Source organism: Juglans regia, chromosome 11, assembly GCF_001411555.2.
Source record: "Juglans regia cultivar Chandler chromosome 11, Walnut 2.0, whole genome shotgun sequence".
NCBI classification, from domain to species: Eukaryota; Viridiplantae; Streptophyta; class Magnoliopsida; order Fagales; family Juglandaceae; genus Juglans; species Juglans regia.
In genome coordinates, this window is record NC_049911.1 from 16942006 (window position 1) to 16961929 (window position 19924).

Consider the following 19924-nt stretch of genomic DNA (forward strand, 5'->3'; position numbering starts at 1 on the left):
AAATATAATATTTTAAACTTTAAAACAAAATATAAAATTTTTATCTCACCTCCAAACCTGCCCTTAGTAGCTGCGGCCCCAAAATATATCGGCTACAATAAAGTTAATAATAAAATATATTAAATTATAAAAATATAGATTAATACTGTTTAAATAATTAGTTGAGATGAGATTAATTAAAATAAAAAATAAAAATTGAATAAAATATTATTTATTATTATTATTATTATTATTTTAAAATTTTAAAATATTAAATTATTTATTATATTTTATATAAAAATTTAAGAAAATTATTATATTTTAAAATTATAATGACAACATTCTCATTATCTAAATGGCCTCAAGATATCATGTTAAAGCAAAATTAAAATTTATTCCGCGAATCAAATTGTATTATAAAATTTTCCGGAGGGAAAAATTGAAATAAATTGTATGAAGAAAAACGGAAAAATTATTTAGAATGAATGTCATTCCCTTTCATTTCCCTTTCGAAACTGTTAGGCTAGGAGGCTAGGAGAAGATGGAAGCAGCAGAGTACTTCTCCAAGGACTTCGAGTGGGAGGAACTGCGAGCAGAGGTCGAAAACGACCCGTCGTTACGCTGCCACTTGCTCCCATTCGAATCTTCGAATCCCTCTTCAATTAAAGCTGCAGATGAAGATTCAGCGGCATGGAAAAGATTTCACGTCCGTCACTCCTCCGGCAAATTCTTCAAGGTTCCGATCTTGTACTTTTAGTACAGGCTGATGTCTTTAAAACTTTCCAATTGAAAATGTCCGGGCTTTGTTAATGTTATTTATTGGGTGTTTGGTTGCCGAGAAAGCTCAATACAAGACAGTAAAAAAGGAATTGATGTTATTTTATTTTTTGCTGTTTTGTAAACAGTCTAATAAGTTACGAGAAATATTTGGTGTTTTTTTTTGTTGTCTATTTCGTTTAGATGGGCAAAGGTTTTTTATGAAATATTTTTTAATCTAGAATTTGGTAACAATTTTTTTCTAGCAAATTATTGCGTATACGAAGTTTTAGTAAATCATGACATTTTCTTAGAGAAAGCAACTCAACTCCACATATAGAAATGCAAATGCTTAGCTCAAATTTAGAGAATACTACACTGTATCGCAATTTTAAAAAATAGAAATAAACAAAAAAGAAGAGCATATTGCATTGCTAAATAATATCGGATGATGGGCCAACATAAAAGTTATGACGGTTGTTATTTTTTTTTTGGGGTGATGAATCATATATCATAAAGAAATAATATGCACTCGTAATATATTCATTTCATTGAGCTTACGGTTACACAGTGACTCTAGTCTTTATATAGACTTACAGCAGAGCATGTAGTGACAAAAAAGAGAATAAGAATAGAATCAAGTTGGTTACAACAGAAAGGAATAAAGGACAAAAGTTCTGAATATTCTCGAGCTGCTGAGGTGGAATTGGCTGCTTTTTATTTTTGCAAACATCATCTTCTTTCTTATGGATGATATGCCCCCTTGAGTCTAGCAGGGTGTCACACACAGTTAGACTCGATATCAAGATGGGGAATCAATCAGCCACCAAAGGTTTTGTAAACACATCTGCCAGTTGATTTTTACTGCTGCAAAACTAAACCTTCAGTGTCTTGGCTGCCACTCTATCACACACAAAGTGAAAATCTATATCTATGTGTTTGGTGCGGGAGTGATGGACAGGATTAGAAGTAAGGTATGTCGCCCCTAGGTTATCACACCACAAAATAGTAGGTTTTGACAGTGAAAAACCAAGTTCTTTAATCAGAGTTTGCAACCAAATGAGCTCTGCAGTTGTGTTAGCCAGGGATTTGTATTCAACCTCTGTGCTAGAGCGTGCAATTGTATGTTGCTTTCTTGAACTCCATGAAATGAGGTGATTTCCTAGAAAAATACAGAAACCACCTGTAGATCTCTTATCATCCGGCACCCTGCCCAATCGGCATTAGAGTATGCATGCAGGGTAAAAGGTGAATTTTTGGAGAGAAAAAGACTATAATTAATGGTGGATTTGAGGTCCTCTTCACTGCTGTCCAGCGAGAAAGTTTAGGGTCATGCATAAATTGACGTACTTTATTTACAGCAAAAGACACATCAAGACGGGTTAAGGACAGATATTGCAAACTACCAACAATGCTTCTAAACAGAGTGACATCTTCAAAAGAAGGGGAATCAAACTTGGAGAGTTTGGTCAAGGCTGACATGGGTGAGGAGATGGAATTTGCATTAGTCATATTGGTCTTTTTCAACAGGCCAGAAATGTATTTTCTGAGTAATTAAAAGACCTCCAACAATAGTTTCAACTTCCAATCCAAGAAAATATGACAATAGATCCAAATCTTTAACTGGAAACACATCACCGAGAGTTGAAATCAAGTTATAAACAGCTGTTGAAGATGAAGATGTGATTATCATGTCATCTACATACACAAGAATGAACATGCAAAGTGTAGGTGTATGCAGAATAAAAAGGGACGGATCTTCCTTAAATGCCGAGAAACCATAACTGATAAGTCAAGAACTCAATTCAGAGAACCAAGCTTTGGGAGCTTGCTTTAGACCATAAATGGCCTTATTGAGTTTACAGACAAAATTTGGTCGCAAGGGATCAACAAAGTCTTGCGGTTGTTGCATAAATACTGTTTGAGAAAGCTTACCATGTAGAAAGGCATTCTGGATGTCTATTAGACGAAGGCACCAGCCACGAGCAACAGCATTTGAAAGCACCAACCAAATGGTATAGGGCTTTACCATAGGACTGAAGGTTTCGGTATAGTTTATACCGATTTATTGGTGAAATCCCTTAGCCACGAGTTTGGCTTTTCTCCTTTCAATGGACCCATTAGAGTGCAACTTAGTACGAAAAATCCAACGACAACCAACGAGATTAGAGGCAGAGGAGGGAGGAACTAGTGTCCAGGTGTTGGTTTTCATGAGGACTTGATATTCTTGTGGCATGGCAGATTGCCATTCAGAAAATTTTGTGGCTATAGTGAAGGGGGATGACTCACCGGGAACCATGGCAGTGGAGAGAAAGGAATTTCGAGTTGGATAGGGAACCGTTCCATCGGTGAAGGTTCAAGGTTTTCATGAGTTTGTGAGAGAATGAGTTATGATAGGAGATCGTGGGGGGATTAAGGGATTTGGAAGTTGGGATGATTGAGGGATAGCCGAAGGAAGTGAGGGTGAATTTGAGAGATAAGGGTTTTTGCAGGAAGAGAAATTTGGGAAGACGAAGGTAAGTCTGAAGAGATATTGGAGGGCTGGATTTGTGTGGGAGGAAGTTGGGTTGGGGATAAGGAAGGTGGGCCGGTCATACGTGTGTTTGAGGTTGGGCCATTAGAAGGTGGGGTTGGGATTGAGCTAGAGTTAGGATTTGGGGGTGGACCAGACGGAATAGAATAAGAATGAGAGAAAGGAATAGAGAAGTTAAGAGGTGCTGGGCCAAGAATAGAATTGGGAAAAATAGGAAGAGAGATTGTGCAAAGGCTGGGTTGAGAAATAGATTGAGCGTAAATGTTTGTTTTGTGAGGAAAATTTGTTTCATTAAAAATGACATAGCGGGAAAGATAGAGACGGTTTGTTTTATAATCAAAACACTTATATCCTTTGTGAGAGGTGCTATATCCAAGAAATATACATGAGGTGGACCTGAAGCTTAATTTGTGTCGATTATATGGTCAGAGATTAGGCCAACATTCACACCCAAAAATTTTGAGAAAAAAGTAATCGGGAGGTTTATGATAAACCATGAAGTAGGGTGATCTATTTTGCAAAATCGGGGTAGGTAGTAAGTTAATGAGGTAAGTAGCGGTTTCAAAAGCATTGGCCCAAAAAGAAAAAGGGAGAGAGGCTTGGGCTAAAAGAGTAAGCCCAGTTTCAACAATATGGCGATGTTTACGCTCAACGATGCCGTTTTGTTGGTGTGTATGTGGGCAAGAGAAGCGATGATTTATTCCAAGATTTTTGCAAAGTGTTGTAAGAGCAAGAAATTCGCCCCCGGCATAGGTTTGTAGGGAAATAATTTTTGTGTTAAAGAATCGTTCTACAAATATAATAAATGAAGTGAAAGCAGATAAAACATCCGATTTATTTTTAAGAGGGAAGCACCGAGTAAACCTTGCAAAATGATCAACTATAGAAAGATAATATTTGAATCCATTTCTTGAGACAATAGGGGCTAGATCCCATACATCGGCCCAAACTAGATCTAGGGGTTTTATAGAGGAAGCGATACTTAAAGTAAAAGGCAATTGATGGGCCATGGCTACACGTCATTCGGGACAAACAGAAGATGATTGAGAGGGGAAATAAGGCAAGTAGTTGGTGTTCAATATTCTGGAGACAACAACGAGAGAGGGGTGACCGAATCTCTTGTGCCAGCAGCTTATCGACGCTTTCTCACCAAGATTGACGGATGTAGAAGACAACAACAGGGAGGAGGGAAACTGATAAAGGCCATTATGGGTTGGTCCGCGGATGAGGAGCCTCCCTGTCATTTTGTCCTTCACCGAGAAATGATCATCATGGAATTCAAAGAAACAAGCATTATCAGTGTAGAATTGAAAGATAGAGACAAGATTCTTGGTGATAGTAGGAACATGAAGGAGATTTCGAAGCTTAAAAGATGAAAAATTAAAGGAAAAAGAAGATTCACCAATATTGTGGATGGAAGACCGGTTCTGTTGCCAACTCGAATTTGCTCATTTCCATTATATGGTTCATATGTAAGATTAAGATGGGAGAGATCGTGGGTTATGTGATGGGTTGCGGCATTATCTGGGTACCAGGTTGGGTCGGGAATGGCTGATGGGGAGGTGTAGTTGGCTTGGAAAGATCGGAGAAGATCATATAGATAGGCATGGTCAAATCTAAAGTGACACTGTAGGGCAACGTGTCCAGGTTTGTTGCAAACTTGGCAGGTAGGTCTCTGTTGATGACTGTTTTGAGGAGAGAAATTTGGGTTTTGATGAGAGAAGGAACGTCCTCTGTTAGAGGAGAACCTCCCTTAGCTTCTACCAATTCAGCCTCCACGAAAAAACCCCTGCCTCTCTGGTCTCATGGACTGTTGGTGCTTAGGTTGGCAGATGGTTCAAAGGGGGAGGACATGGAAGTGTGAGAGTTGTGTGTCATCCTATTCTCATGGATGAGAAGAAGATGATAGAGTTCATTGGATGTTATGAGTTCAGTTCGGGTTGTAACAGAGGTGATGAAGGTTTCATAGGTAGGGCCAAGACCATTGAGCAGATATGTGACAAATTCCTTGTCGGAAAGTGGACTACCGGTTGCAGCAAGTGTATCAACAAGCATTTTCACCTTGCTGAAATAATCTGAAATAGATTGATCTCCTCGAGATAAGTTGGTAAGCTGAAATCTGATCTGGAATTCTTTGGCTTGAGAGTGTGAGCTGAACATGGATTCAAGAGAGGACCACAGCTCACGTGATGTACCTGCAGAGATAACATGGCCAACCACAGAATCTGTTAATGAAGAAAATAGAAGACTCAAAATGAGTTAATCCGTGCGTTGCCAAGTAAGAAAATCTGGGTTTATTTTTGGGCTGGAATTGTTTTCGGTAGAGATCATTTTTGGTGGTGGTGTTTGTGTGCCATCCACAGAGGAAAACAGATCCTGTCCTCTTAGGTAAGCTGCAAGCTGGCTTTCCATGGTATGTAATTTTCAGAGGTAAGTTTTATTGAGACTAGGTGAGAAAAGGAAGAGGAAATGGAGGTAGGAGGAGATGGGGAGGTAGAAGGAGAAGCTGCCATGGTAAAAAAAAAAGGAGGATCAGAGAGACTGCTAGTCTAGCAGCTCTGATACCATATCAGAAAGAAATAATATGCACTTGTAAAATATTCATTTCATTGAGCATACGGTTACACAGTGACTCTAGTCTTTATACAGACTTACAGCAGAGCATGTAGTGACAAAAAAGAGAATAAGAATAGAATCAAGTTGGTTACAACAGAAAGGAATAAAGGACAAAAGTTCTGAATATTCTAGAGCTGCTGAGGTGGAATTGGCTGCTTTTTATTCTTGTAAACATCATCTTCTTCCTTATGGTTGATAAATCATATGCTAATGTCATTCTTGCAGAAACTTTCTCATAGGTGTGGTTAAGTTCTAATCCTATAAGTTATAAAACATGCCGGCACACTTCTCCACTCTTAAAATCTCATTTCTGCAATCCATGAAATTGCTCGTACAAGTCCATCAGGTAATTGGCCAGTTAAATTTGCTTCCTTGACTTTGGCTTCATCAATTCCCAAGTAAAATTTGGCTTTCCTTGTCTACCTGCTTCTTCTGTAACCTTTTCCACCATTGAACTGCCATCCCCCTTTGGTAACAACTTCACAAACACCACCATCCACTCTTGAGCCTAAGGTTTCCATTCAAAATAACTCTCCAAACTAGATTAAAAATCAAGGTAATCCTCAGAACTCATCTTTAGATGAAATTCCAAAAATTCAATAATAATTTATTAATTTATCGCATTTGAGCTTGTCACGAATCGCGGGATAATGAGAAGGATTACGCTGCTCATCAATGGCATCTTCTTCCCAACCAGTCTTCTTATTGGTCTATGGGCTATGGCATGATCACTATGCAGGTTTTGGGCTATTGTATGATCTCTAGGATTTTGGCTCGTGTGTTCTCTATACAGTGTCATTTTTGGCAAAAGTTTCCCCCTAACCCTTTGCATTTGAAACATCTCTTGGGCTAAAGAACTCTTGATTTTTGAACAATTTTATGAAAAAAAGAATGTTTCAGCTTTGATACTTGATGGATATGGCAAAAACCCACAAAAAACCTATTTGGTTGGTACTATAGATATTAAAAGATCGAGGAGAGTGCAATACAACTCAAATCATATCATAGCCAAAAAGACTTTATTTTCTGAGTTGTTATCATAATTTCTTTAATAATCAGGTTACAACCCTTAGATTCAGTTTTATCCCTGAAAAATTATTTCAAATAAAAAGAGTCCATAAAGGCTGATCCAGTGAAAAGTTCTTTGGCCTGAAATACCTGTGTCTTGGCTTCTTGTTCTTTCGTGTGGAGAATTTCCAGTTTGTCTTAAATTATTATATGATAGTAGTTTATGACCGATCTTCATTATTCACCATCGATAATCATATATTCAAAAACGGAAGACAATTATAATGCATTTGACTTTAGGTAATAAAACAATTTATAGACTTGAGTTTATTGAGTTTTATCCTCATGTAGATTATGGAGCTGTCTTTTGTTTCATTTTATTGTTGGTAATATTCCTTTTGGCTTTGTTTTTTCCATGCAGCATAATTGGAACTTGTAAATGTAAGATTTTGTTTTAGTTTTCTTGTCTTAGGCTGTACCATTGCATCCTATCATTGGGATGCATTAGCTTTATTGCCCAAGACTTCTTCAATTCGCTGTACCAATGGAACACAGCCGCTTTATGTCTCTCTAGCATCAGCTTGCTAATTTTCTTGCTCTTTCTAGTTCTCTCTCTCTCTAACTAGGTGTTGTTGATGCATCCCCCCCCCCCTTCTTCTGGGTGTACTTTTTCAGATCATTAATAGAACTTATCTTACTGTCAAAAATTTTGTCTTACTTTCCCCTTTGGGATGTAGGAGAGACGGTATTTGCTAAAGGAGTTCCCAGAACTAGTCTCGTGTGGAGAACATTATAAGGTTTTGGAGGTGGGATGTGGCAATGGTAGTACTGCTCTCCCAATTTTACGGTAACTTTAAGATAGCCTCGACTTGAATTCATTGTAGGGAAGTGATTTTTTAAATTCTGGACACTTAAATCCATTCGGGTAATTGGCTTCAATTGAGATTTCATTATGTTAACTCCTTATTTTGAAACAACATATTGAACAAACACAAGGTTCTGCTCCTACAATGCTTAATTGAACTTCTGGTTAAGAAAAAAAACTTTGAACCCAGGTTTGAAATTGCAGTAGTAGTTATATAACTTCCAAGCAAGAAATGAAAATGATTTAGAAAGTGCTTGTTACGTTCGTCATGGTAACTTATTATTATGTTTGTGATGGTAGAAAGAGCTATTTGTCACATGGTAGGGAGCCATTACTCTGTATTTTCCTGCAAATTTAAAGCAGCTAAATTGTTTTTTTGATAAGTAATATCATGATCTAGAACTTACAAAAAAAATGTTTTGAATGTTTTTACCTTACCTCTAACGTCCTAATTTCAATGTAATAAATGAAATGACATGACCCAATGACATCAAGTACTGTATGATATTAGATGGTCTTTTCATATGCAGTTACTTATAAAAAAAAATATATATATATATATATATATATATATATGCGGTTACTAGCCTGCACTGGTCACCTAGATGTTGTAGATAATGTTGATAGAAGGGCGTTCAAGTGTGGATATGCATAACAGCTTGATATTCATTTCACTTTATGTAGGATGAAAGTTTGGTTAAAGTATAACCCTGAATTTGACAGCATCTGAACTCAAATCAGCTGTCTTGATGTAAGAACTTGCAAAGTCTCTTCGAATCTAAGAAGAAGTGTTGAATAAGTTAAAACTCACTTTGGCTTACTTTTCCTTGGGTTTTGTTTTTGGATAAGTGAGATGATATTTTATTATATCAAGCAATTAGGCATAGCCCAAGTACACAGGGACTATACAAGAAAGGACACCTAATTACAAGCTAGGAATTAGAAAGAGCAACAAGGAAATCCTGAGAAATAGCCCTTTCAAGAACAATAGCAGAAGCCCAAAAGAATAAAGTCTGAAAGAAAAAGCCTCTAATCTCTTGCAGTGAGCATTCTCTATCTTCAAAGCTACGGCCGTTCCTTTCACACCAAATACACCACAGAAGGCATAGAGGAATCATCTTCCACACATCGATTAAGTAGTTACCTTGGAAACCTCTCCAGCAAGCCACCCAAGCAATAACAGTCCTATTAAAAATCTCATCCTATATATCCTTTGCCACATCACAAAGGAGTAATAAATGATCACTGATTCTTTGTTCCTTTTACACATAAAGTACCATTCCAAAATGATGGGACCACGCTTTCTCAAATTGTCCATCAGGATTTTCCCATGGGAAGCCAGCCAACTGAAAAAAGCAACCTTGAGAGGTACCTTTCACCTCCAAATACACTTCCAAGGAAAGGAATTAAGGGATTGGCAAAACATAACCTTATACAATGATTTGACTGTGGACTTCTTGTTCCCAGAGTGAGTCCAAAGCAATTTGTCCTCGCCACTACCAATGTTCAAACAATACAACATCTTGAGAAAATCGGAAATATCACCTACTTGCCTTGGATTTTGAAACTTCCATTCTTATCACCATCGTGATCTAGGAAAATATGTCACATATGTGCCATATCCTAAAATGGCTATAGTCAAAGCTACAGTTAGGCCTTGTTTGGGGAATGAGATGAATTGAGAAATCCGTGAATAGTTAGTGAAATGGTTTGAGTTAAGATGTTTTTTAGGTTTTGAAAAAAGAGAGAGAAAAAGTTGAATAAAAATATTATAAAGTTAAAATATCGTTAGAATATAATTTTTTAATATAATTTTTGTTTTGGAATTTGAAAAAGCTGAATTGTTTTTTTTTTATCTTGTTTGGAAGTTTGGGAAAGTTGTAATGATTAGGTAATGATTAGATGAAAAAGTTGAAGATTTGAAATTGAAAAGTGTTTATGTTTGAGTGATGTTTGGGAAGGAAATTATGAGAAATTTTGAGATGAGGTGAGAATATTAGGCCTTATAGATCCTCATAATCACTTGTAAAGCCTAGTTTTACATAGTATAACTAGTGTGAGACTTAGAATGTAACATCCCTTCCAGGTACTTTCGTAATTGAAGCCATGTAAGAGACTCGCATAAATAAATAAAAGCATCTCTTTATTTCATAAAAAAGAGTTTATAAATAAACAAATTTCTAGAATAAAGACATAATTACTAATTAGAGTTTTTAATGCGGAAAATAATAAAATGCGACCTTAGATCTAAATCAAACTAGGGATGCATAGATCTAAGTAATACTAGACTGCTCCGTCTAAGCTTTGCCCGCCTGCTCGTCTTGGTCGTCTTCCTCACCTGGTTGGTTAACAATATAAAATATAAATAAAATGAGTTGAAAACTCAATAAGAAGCACACCATACCATAAACGTAATAAACACTAGATTTTTTCTAAAAATTTGAATGCTTATTGACGAAAATCTGACATATTCATACTTATGCTTATGACATGCATGGTTTAAAAATTTGATTTCTATTATCTTATCTTAATTGGCCAACACACATTAATCCCGTGTACAAGGTTATGCATTGCTAAACCTATCATAAATATCTATGATGGATCACGCTTAGGTCCGTGGCTTGCACGTCAACCCATAATTTGCATTGGTATCATGCATCTCTATGGTTATCTTATATCTTATCAATCTTAGATTTACTCATACTTATCATACGAGGACTTCCATAACATTTGCTGTATGAGATGCATGATTCACGTAATTAACACGACTAGCATAAAGTAATAAAAATATAACATGATCACATTGTATGATGAGTGGTATGCTTTATGTAACTAATCAGCCTGTTCTACATATTTAATATCACACTTCCAAAGAAATGGCTTTTGTAGATACATATCGGAAAGATCACTCACACTTTCATTGATGTACAAATGTATATATACTACATACAATTGACACTTATACCCTCACACACTTATACTAATTACAAACATGTCCTCTAACACTCCCCCTCAAGTTGGGGCATATATATATCATATAAACCTAGCTTGAAACTAGGGGTGTAACCGGTCCGGTCTGGTCCGGTTTTGGACAAAATCTAGGACCGAACCGGTATGTACCGGTTTTGTATTTTTCAAAACCGATTACGTACCGGTTATCCTCCTAAATCGGCACTTTTGGTTTTACCGGTTTTCGGTCCGGTCAGGTCCGGTTTTCCGGTTTTTTTAAAATGTAAGTTTCACAATTTGTCATTATAAATTTGTTTATAAAAAAAAAAAACTAATTTAAAAAATATTGTTTTATACTTTTATTATAAGTTGTATATTAGTATTAGTTATAAATTATATATTTAATATTAGTATTAGTTATAAACTTTTAGTGATTTAGTATTAACATTTTATGTAATAATTTATAAATTATAATAAGAAATTATTTCATATATAAATATATATAATTATATATAAAACTTTCACATAAAAAATTATAATTATACATAATATATAAAACTTATATATATTAATATATATATATATATATATAATATTTTGTATAAAACTTATATATACAATAATATAAATATTATTTTTATATATTTTTTTTTATCAACCGGTCTGGTCCGGTCTGAAAAATCCTAAAACCGGAACCGGACCGGAACCGGCCGGTTTTCACATTTTAAGAACCGGTCCCGGACCGGACCGGTTCAAAACTGGTAAAGTCCGGACCGGTTTTCCGGTTTCAACTTACACCCCTACTTGAAACAAATAAGTTTTAACTGACTCCAACACAAAGACTTAGTAAACATATCTGCGAGTTGATCTGCAGATTTCACAAAAGGTGTAGCAATGTCACCACTTAGTATTTTATCTCGAATGAAGTGACAATCAATCTCTATATGTTTAGTCCTCTCATGGAACATAGAATTAGAGGTAATATGCACTGTAGCTTGATTATCACAAAATAACTGGAGAGGGGTAGGAGCTAGAAACCTAATCTCTTGAAGGAAGTGTTGCGACCATGCTAGCTCACTAGTAGTGTGAGCCATTGCCCTATATTCAGCTTCTGCACTAGATCGAGCTACTACTGCTTGTTTCTTACTCCATGTAACCAAGTTACCTCCTACAAAGCTAGGTGCTCTCTTAAGATAACGAAGCATATGAATTACAGCATCCCAATGTGAGACCCTAGGCGTTTGTAAAAATTGACTCAGTACACTCATTGCATAAGAGATGTTTGGTCTAGTGATAGTGAGATAATTCAATTTCCCAACAAATCTTTGATACCTATTTAGATCACCAAACAACTCACCTTCATCTTTCAAGAATTTACGATTTGGATCCATAGGGGTGTCAATAGGTTGTGCACCCAGCATGTCGGTTTCTTCCAGAAGATCAAGTACATATTTCCTCTGAGATAAGTTGATACCCTCTTTAGATCTACTAACTTCAATTCTAAGGAAATATCTCAGCTTGCCCAAGTCTTTTGTTTGAAACTGATCATGTAAATACTGTTTCAGCCTAGCAATTCCAGCAGAGTCACTCCCAGTAATTACAATGTCGTCCACATATACAACCAACAAAATGTGACCTGCATCACTATGTAGGTGAAATACCGAATGATCTGTTTGGCATCTATGGAGACCAAATTCTAATACAACATAAGAAAACTTCCCAAACCATGCTCGAGGAGATTGTTTCAAACCATATAATGCCTTTTTTAACTTGCATACAGTATCTCGATACTTCTCTCCTGAGCAACAAACCAAGGTGGTTGCTCCATATAAACTTTTTCATGCAAGTCGCCATGCAGAAATGCATTCTTAACATCCAACTGAAATACGGGCCAGTTTAAATTAGCAGCAAGAGAGATCAACACTCGAACAGAGGTGATTTTGGCAACCGGGGAGAAAGTCTCCTCGTAGTCAATGCCACTGAGGAGACTTTCTCCCCGGTTGCCAAAATCACCGGTTGCCAAAATCACCTCTGTTCGAGTGTTGATCTCTTTTGCTGCTAATTTAGACTAGCCCTTATTTCAGTTGGATGTTAAGAATGCATTTCTGCATGACGACTTGCATGAAGACTTGCATGAAGAAGTTTATATGGAGCAACCACTTGGGTTGTATAAGAACATGAAGTTCGATGAACAATTCCTTTGCTACTTAAGTAAGTAGCAAAGACACTAGATAGATATTCTCTAGCATTATCAGAATGCAAAATCTGAACCCTTTTGTTAAATTGAGTTTTAATTTCTTTCAAAAACACTTTGAATATGGAAATGAATTCAGATCTTGCCTTCATCAGAAACATCCATGTCACACAAGAGTAGTCATCAATAAATGTGACAAAATATTGAAATGTGTTTGATTTAATGTTGATTGGTCCCCATATATCGGAGTGAATCATTTCAAAAGGACTTGAAGCTCGTTTATCAACTCGAGGTATAAACGACACACGATGATGTTTACTAATTTGACATGCTTCACAAGGAAAGAGAGACACACTTCCTAGATTCCTGACCTCATGTTTTAAAAGGGAAAGAGAGGGATGACCAAGACGACAATGCCATTCATAAGCAGATGATGTGGATGTAAGGGCTCGAGTGGGTGAATGTTTAACATCAAGATAATACAGGCCACTAGCTTCATATCCCATACCAATCTTGTTTCCCATCTTGAGATCCTAAAAGACACATGAAGAGGGATAAAATGTTACTGAACATTGAAAACTCGAGTAATTTTACTGATGGGCAATAAACTAAAGGGACAACTAGGAGCATATAGAACAGATGACAAGGATATAAAGTCAATGAGCTTAGTGGATCCAATGCCTGTAACTTTAGCAAGAGAACCATTAGCGAGAGTAACACTTTTTGGAGATGTCACAGTATCTAACTTAGATAAGATAGATGACAGACCAGTCAGATGCTCATTAGCTCCTGAATCAATGATCCACGGATCTTGAATGGATGAGGCAAGACATGGGGATGCTATACCTAAGTGGGTAAGAGTAGCTGTGGCGGATGAAGCTTGTGTGTGATCCAAAAACTGCTCATACTCATCCTTCGATATACTAATCATACCTGAGTCGGAGTTAGTTAACTTTGATGTAGTATCTTGGCAAATAGCCTGATTAGCAGACCCAGATGGTCTACTATGTAGATCTCAATAATAGTCCACCGAATAGTTAGTGCGACCACAATGGGTGCACTTATGAGGCTCTCGACCTTGAGCGTGATTACCTTTGGCATCACGTCCCCCACATGCACCTCTACTACCTCAGCCTCTATGTCCACTAGGAGCAACATAAGAGGTAACCACATCATATAACTGTGACTCAAATTTAATTGTCATATTTGACAAACTCCACACAATATCACAATTGAACTTGGAGATTGAAACTCCACACAATATCTACATGGTATCAGAGAGTAGTGTACGTTGGATTGATCGTGTACGGTGGTTCACGCCCAAATTGATACGGTGATTCCGTTTGAAGTGGTTTCCAGCCACTCTCCGGTGTCTTACCTGGTACTGAGCACTAGGGGTGGACTCGCTGGCCTTGTCTGTGGTTACCGGCATCATCGTTGCCGCCGAAATCGATACAGTGGTTCCCTTTGTCGTTGGGACCGAAAGTGTTTGAAGTGGTTTCCTGCCACTCTCCGGCGTCTTCTCCGGTACTGGGCACTAGGGGTGGACTCGTCGGCCTTGTCTGTGGGTATCGGCATCGTTGTCGCCGCCGGAAGGGGCCTCTGTCGCCGACAAAAGGTTGAAGCCCGGAGTGTTTGGTTGCAGGGATAAGCTATCCAATCCTTGAGTTTGAATAGCCAAAACCTGGAGTAAGAGTATATTCCTATCCGGAATAACACCTGTTTGGTAACACCTATACGGTATTCTTATTCTCGTTTAGGATAGCTTATTTTTGTTTCAGCTTAGTTTTAAACTGGTACCGGTTCAGACCAGAAACACAGCTGATACAGCCCGAAATAACCCAGTTCAGACCTGAAACAGGCCGGTTCAGGCCGATACAGACCCGAAACAGTCCGGTTCTGAACTGGTTCAGGCCGATACAGGACCGAAATTGTGGTATTTGAGTTGTTTTTCGGGTACTTGGGCTAAGTATCTACAGCTTTAAATACCATAAAAATTTAAAAGACTGGTTTACGATATTTCTAAGTGTAGTCAAGCTACTTGCCTCGTAGCTAATCTAAGAATTTAATCACATAATTCATCACCTATAAAATAACGTATCGTCACTTAGTTTCTATTAAAGCATGTATTATTGTTCTACATAATTAACGTATAATAACTTTAAGAAAAATAATTATTTTGTAATTTATTTTAATTTTAGAGAGAGCAGTCTAATATTATTTAGATCTATGCATCCTTAATTTGATTTAGGTCTGAGTTCTCATTTTATTATTTTCCGCATTAAAACTCTGATTATTTCTTTATTTTAGAAATTGGTTTATTTATGAACTCTTTTTTATGAAATAAAGTGATGCTTTTATTTTATGTATGAGTCTCTTACTGGGCTACAATTACGAAAGTACACGGTGTCCCAAAGCCTATGAAAAGGGGTGTTACGTAGAACTCACACAAGACCTTCATAATCCACCCAATAAATGTGGAAATTATTCTATATCTATGTCAATCCAGGGTATTCAATGTTGGTAAAAGCACGGTTAGGCCCAAAGTGCGAAGTGTCAAGGCTGAAGCGCTGTGCTTACTAAAAGCAAAGCACATTTATAAAAGTGAGCTTTGTGTGTAGGCCTTAAGTGCTGAAAATCGTGCTTTTGTATTTGTTTTTGAAAAAATGTAAAATATCAATGCAAGCCTTAAAAAACAAAAATTCTGAAGTATTTAGTGACAATCAAACAAATTCATCCATGTGGCCAACTTTTATACTGCCTATTTCCTTGTATTAATTTTTTCTTTTGAAGATGGTTGCCATGCCAAAAAGCCCCAGAGAGGTTTCCTTTTTTTAAAAAAATATCTCATCCATGTGGCAAGTTTCGACTCTGTGCCTAATTGCCATATGGCAAGAATGTCATTTCGAAGAGCTGATTGATAGAACCTACAATCATAACAGATACATGGAAGGAAAGTATTTTTATTTTTTTTATCAGTATACATGGAAGGAAAGTATATCTTTGACATATCTTTCTTTCAACCAAATTAAATTTTGACTAGATTGCATATTAGCTATCCCATGTAAAAGCGTACATAAAGTAAGAGAGAAGATTCCCAATGTTTACTTCTGATTGGGAATCACTATAACTGTTTCCAAATTGGACGAAAAACTCCAAACTTTCAGCCTCCTTTCTTTCTATTCTCTAATCTCATATGAAAATCAGTCCTTCTGTCGAGGTTTCATCCAAAATTCTAATGGAATTTGTGCTGCATCATTGGCATGACCGCACATGATATGCCACATAAATAGATTGACACTGCCATATGTTAGAAAACCCCAAAAGAACATTAAAAAAATGAAAAGAATAGTAATGTAATTATCAAGCAAAAATGTAGAAAAAAGGAAAAAGGCCCTGCCCCACCTTGCAAGGATGTGATGCAAATTTTCAATGTTTTTGTTATTAGTTTTTTAAATTTTTTGTTTTTTTGGCTTTTTTAAAGGTTTTTTGGGGATATTCTTTTTTGGCTTCATTTGTTTCCTCTACCCTTTATTTTGTATATTTTTTTTAAAGTTCATGTTATTATCTTTTTTTGTTTTGTTTGAATTTTCTTAGATGCATGTCCTGTCATGTGTTGATCTATATGTGCGCGGCATGTCTTAAAATAAGCATATGGTGATAATGAATCCAGGGTTTCCTGTATATTTTCCCACACCTAATCTCCACAACAAAATTTAATATCCTCATGTACTCATGATGCCAGATGATATTAATATTTTCTAATTTGTTATTTTGCCTCCAAATTTCTAAGCCAACTTGGCATGGTAGTGATGTGGTTTCTATTATGTTAAGGTTTTCAACAACACTGATGTTAGGACTAAATTGTAAACACTTGAAAGTTGAGGATTTAGAAACCTAGGATGCAAGTTTGAATCCCATTAAAACCTAGGGACTAATTGGAATTTTTTCAAAATTAAATGCAGTTCCTTTAGTTGCTATTTGCATGCAGATAAGTTTTTTCTAAATCATTGTAGTAAACAGCTTTATAGGTAGTCATTGCATGCACCAAAAATCATTTCTAGTTTTTTATTTTGAAGTTTGTCTAGCAAATCAGTACTTGAGGATTTATTTTTGGTGATTAGCTTTGGGAAATATTCAGGAAACTGGCTGTGATGTCACAATTTGAATGCATCAATTATTGGAAATATTTCTTGGCCTCTTTATGGATTTCTTATCACTATATGGCTTGTTTTTGTTAAATTTCCCTATTTTGTTGAAACATGTAGAAAAAGTTTCAAATTAGTTTTAACACTTGATAAACTTACATTACATTTTATTGAGTTAAAAGTTTGAGATAAATTTATTAAATTTAGACACGTTCTAGATCTTTGTCATAAACTCCAGATTATGCCGTTGGCTCTCTATCTGAGTGCTTACAGACTACCATTTCCTGTGTAGTGGCAATGAACACATCATTGTGTATGCATGCGATTGCAGCAGTGAGACTCTTGAGAAGGCTGAAGAGATTATAGCTGCCGCTACTGTAGCATCTGTTAGACATCGTTTCCATACATTCTGCTGTGATTTTTCTACAACTGGGTTTCCAGAGTGGTTGGGCTGCCATACTTGCCAAGAAATGTTTCTACAAAAGCAGCAAAATTGCTTGTCAGGTTTTGATCTTCATCCTTCTCATTGCTGTGTACTTTTTGTTGTTCCCATATGCAATATGTACTCAAGATTTCTTTTTTGCTTCTCCAGATGTTAAAGAGAATAATAGCAATGATGCGTATTCATTGAAAGAGAGAGACTGTTGCATTGGTGGGGTGGATTTTGTTACCTTGGTATGCATTTTATTCCCCCAAATAATTTCAAGTTTGCATAGCTAGGTGGCCCCTGGATGTTTACTCAGAAATGTAAAAAGTTTAAATAGGGCCCTGTATCTTCTTCTTCTTTATTTTTTTATTTTTTTTTCTCACTTGAATGATCATGCATTACAAATCTCAGTAAAACTTTTTTTTATTATTATTATTTTCATTTGGTGGTTGTTAAGATGTCACATCTCCCTACCAAATTCCCTGTGCTTAAATTTCATGCAACTTGAAATGAATTAATTTGATATCCATACACAGAAATATGCCCTTGAATTTTTAGTAGCAATTGCCACTCATCCCAGTTGAAATTTTTCTTTAGTGAAAACCTATATGCGCGTATACTGCCTTTTTCTAATGCTGCCTGTTATGTGATATTGCAACAGATGGGAGCTGATTTTGTGCATTTAGTTCTCTTAAGTATCATCTTTTCAAGTCTCTTAACAGCCCTCCTCTAATGCATCCGATTGGTTCTTATTTCGATTGGCAAGGCATTGCTTTTTTGTTTTGCAAGTACAACTTATGCATACCCAGGTCTGGGACTTGGGATATGCTATTTGGTTTTTGGGCCATGCCATCTGGGTGAGACATTGTTGCCTATTGTCTAGTGATTGCAACATAATCTAAATTATCCGTTATCCCCTTAAAATCCCATCATTTTACCTATAAAAAACAAAGTATAAATGATCCCATAATTTGTACACATTTTGATGGTACTAGAAGTGGGCTCTATTGTCTAGTGATTGCAAGTAACCCTTCGGTTTGGCCCTTCTAAGAAATGGTCAAAAAGTTTCTTTTAATAAAAAATACCTAATTGGTTTCTAGGTTATACTCCCTTTTGAAAATGGTACCATATAAGCAAATCGACGACTCAGCATCACGTGTAGTATGTCACATGTATAAATCTACACACAGCATGTTATGTTTCCAAGAAGCCAAAAAAAAAAAAAAAAAACGTGAAATAACAGAAAATGCCAAAATAGAATGCAATTATGTTTGTGTGTATGCCTATCTAATAATTTTTTAATTATTTTGTGGGAGATGATAACATGCTTTTGTATATGGCAGTGTAAGAAATTTTAACTTGTATATATTGATGTTTACAAGCCAAAAATGTTCCCGCTAGTGAAAGTGTAATGCTACATTTTTGAACCATATTGTAATTAATACAAATTCATCCACATGCACAGAGCTTTACGTCAATATCACCCAGTATCTACATCCATATGCACGTTACCGATCAAAGAAAAGAAGAACAATATAATGCTAAATGAAAAAAAAATAAAAACAAGCAAGCTCTGAGTTCATGGATTACAAGTTGTTAACTTGAGATGAAATCCATTATTTTGTAATAATTGGGGCAATCATTGTCTTTGAAGTTCAGTTGAGTTAAAAATTGCAGCAAGATCTGTTATAATTAATGCTTCTTGCCATTTTTATTTGCTTCCACAAACCTTTCAGCTATTTGTTTATCTTGGTTGAGACTTTTACTTGCCCAGTGATGGAGTGGTAATGTGCTGTGCATTCTGAAATCATGGTGCAATGTATTGCTTTGAACCTAAAGATGCTTCATGCTAAGTTGCCATCTTAATACTTGCTTTCTTCCTTGTTTAAGTGACTTTAATCCTGCTTAAACCTTTTTTCCCTAAACCTGAGCTTCTGCATGGTGCATGGTCTACTACTATACTCAAACCTTATGAGAAGAATGATGCGATTTTGACGTCAGAGTTGCTTCTTTTATCTGTATGATGTTAGGTATTCACACTATCAGCTGTACCATTCCAGAGGATGCCAACATCCATCAAGGAGTGCTTTTCTGTTTTAAAGCCAGGAGGCATGCTTTTATTTAGGGATTACGGTAATAGTTAAAAATCGTGATTTCTGTTTGAATTTAATGTACTAGGTTTAAATTAGTAGAAGATTTTGAATTCTGTGTTTTCACCTGCTGACAAAGGTTAAGCTGAATACTTCAGGCCTCTACGATATGACTATGCTTCGATTTGAGTCAGACCAAAGAGTGGGGTTCAGGGAGTACATGCGTTCTGATGGAACCCGTTCTTATTTCTTCTGTCTAGATACCGTTAGAGATCTCTTTTTGGGTGTGGGCTTCATTGAGGTATACTCTCTCTTTCTTACTTACGTGATGGTAACTGTACTCTAGAGTTTCACATGAC

The 19924-nt window shown here is 36.3% G+C and overlaps 1 protein-coding gene across 6 annotated transcripts in view; it reads left to right on the forward strand.

The window, feature by feature from the left end:
• Nucleotides 1-389: 389 nt before the first annotated feature.
• LOC108993642 (tRNA N(3)-methylcytidine methyltransferase METTL6) overlaps nt 390-19924 on the forward strand; it is a 30883-nt gene continuing 11348 nt past the window's right edge. For all 6 annotated transcript variants that reach the window (XR_004797614.1, XM_018968625.1, XM_018968628.2 and 3 more), the window contains exons 1-6: nt 390-715; nt 7630-7739; nt 17341-17552; nt 17641-17723; nt 19506-19608; nt 19724-19866. Coding sequence is in view for 5 of the 6 variants with exons in the window: in XM_018968625.1 (XP_018824170.1) it covers nt 521-715; nt 7630-7739; nt 17341-17552; nt 17641-17723; nt 19506-19608; nt 19724-19866 (846 nt within the window). In the remaining variant the exon portion in view is untranslated. The remainder of the gene's footprint in view (nt 716-7629; nt 7740-17340; nt 17553-17640; nt 17724-19505; nt 19609-19723; nt 19867-19924) is intronic.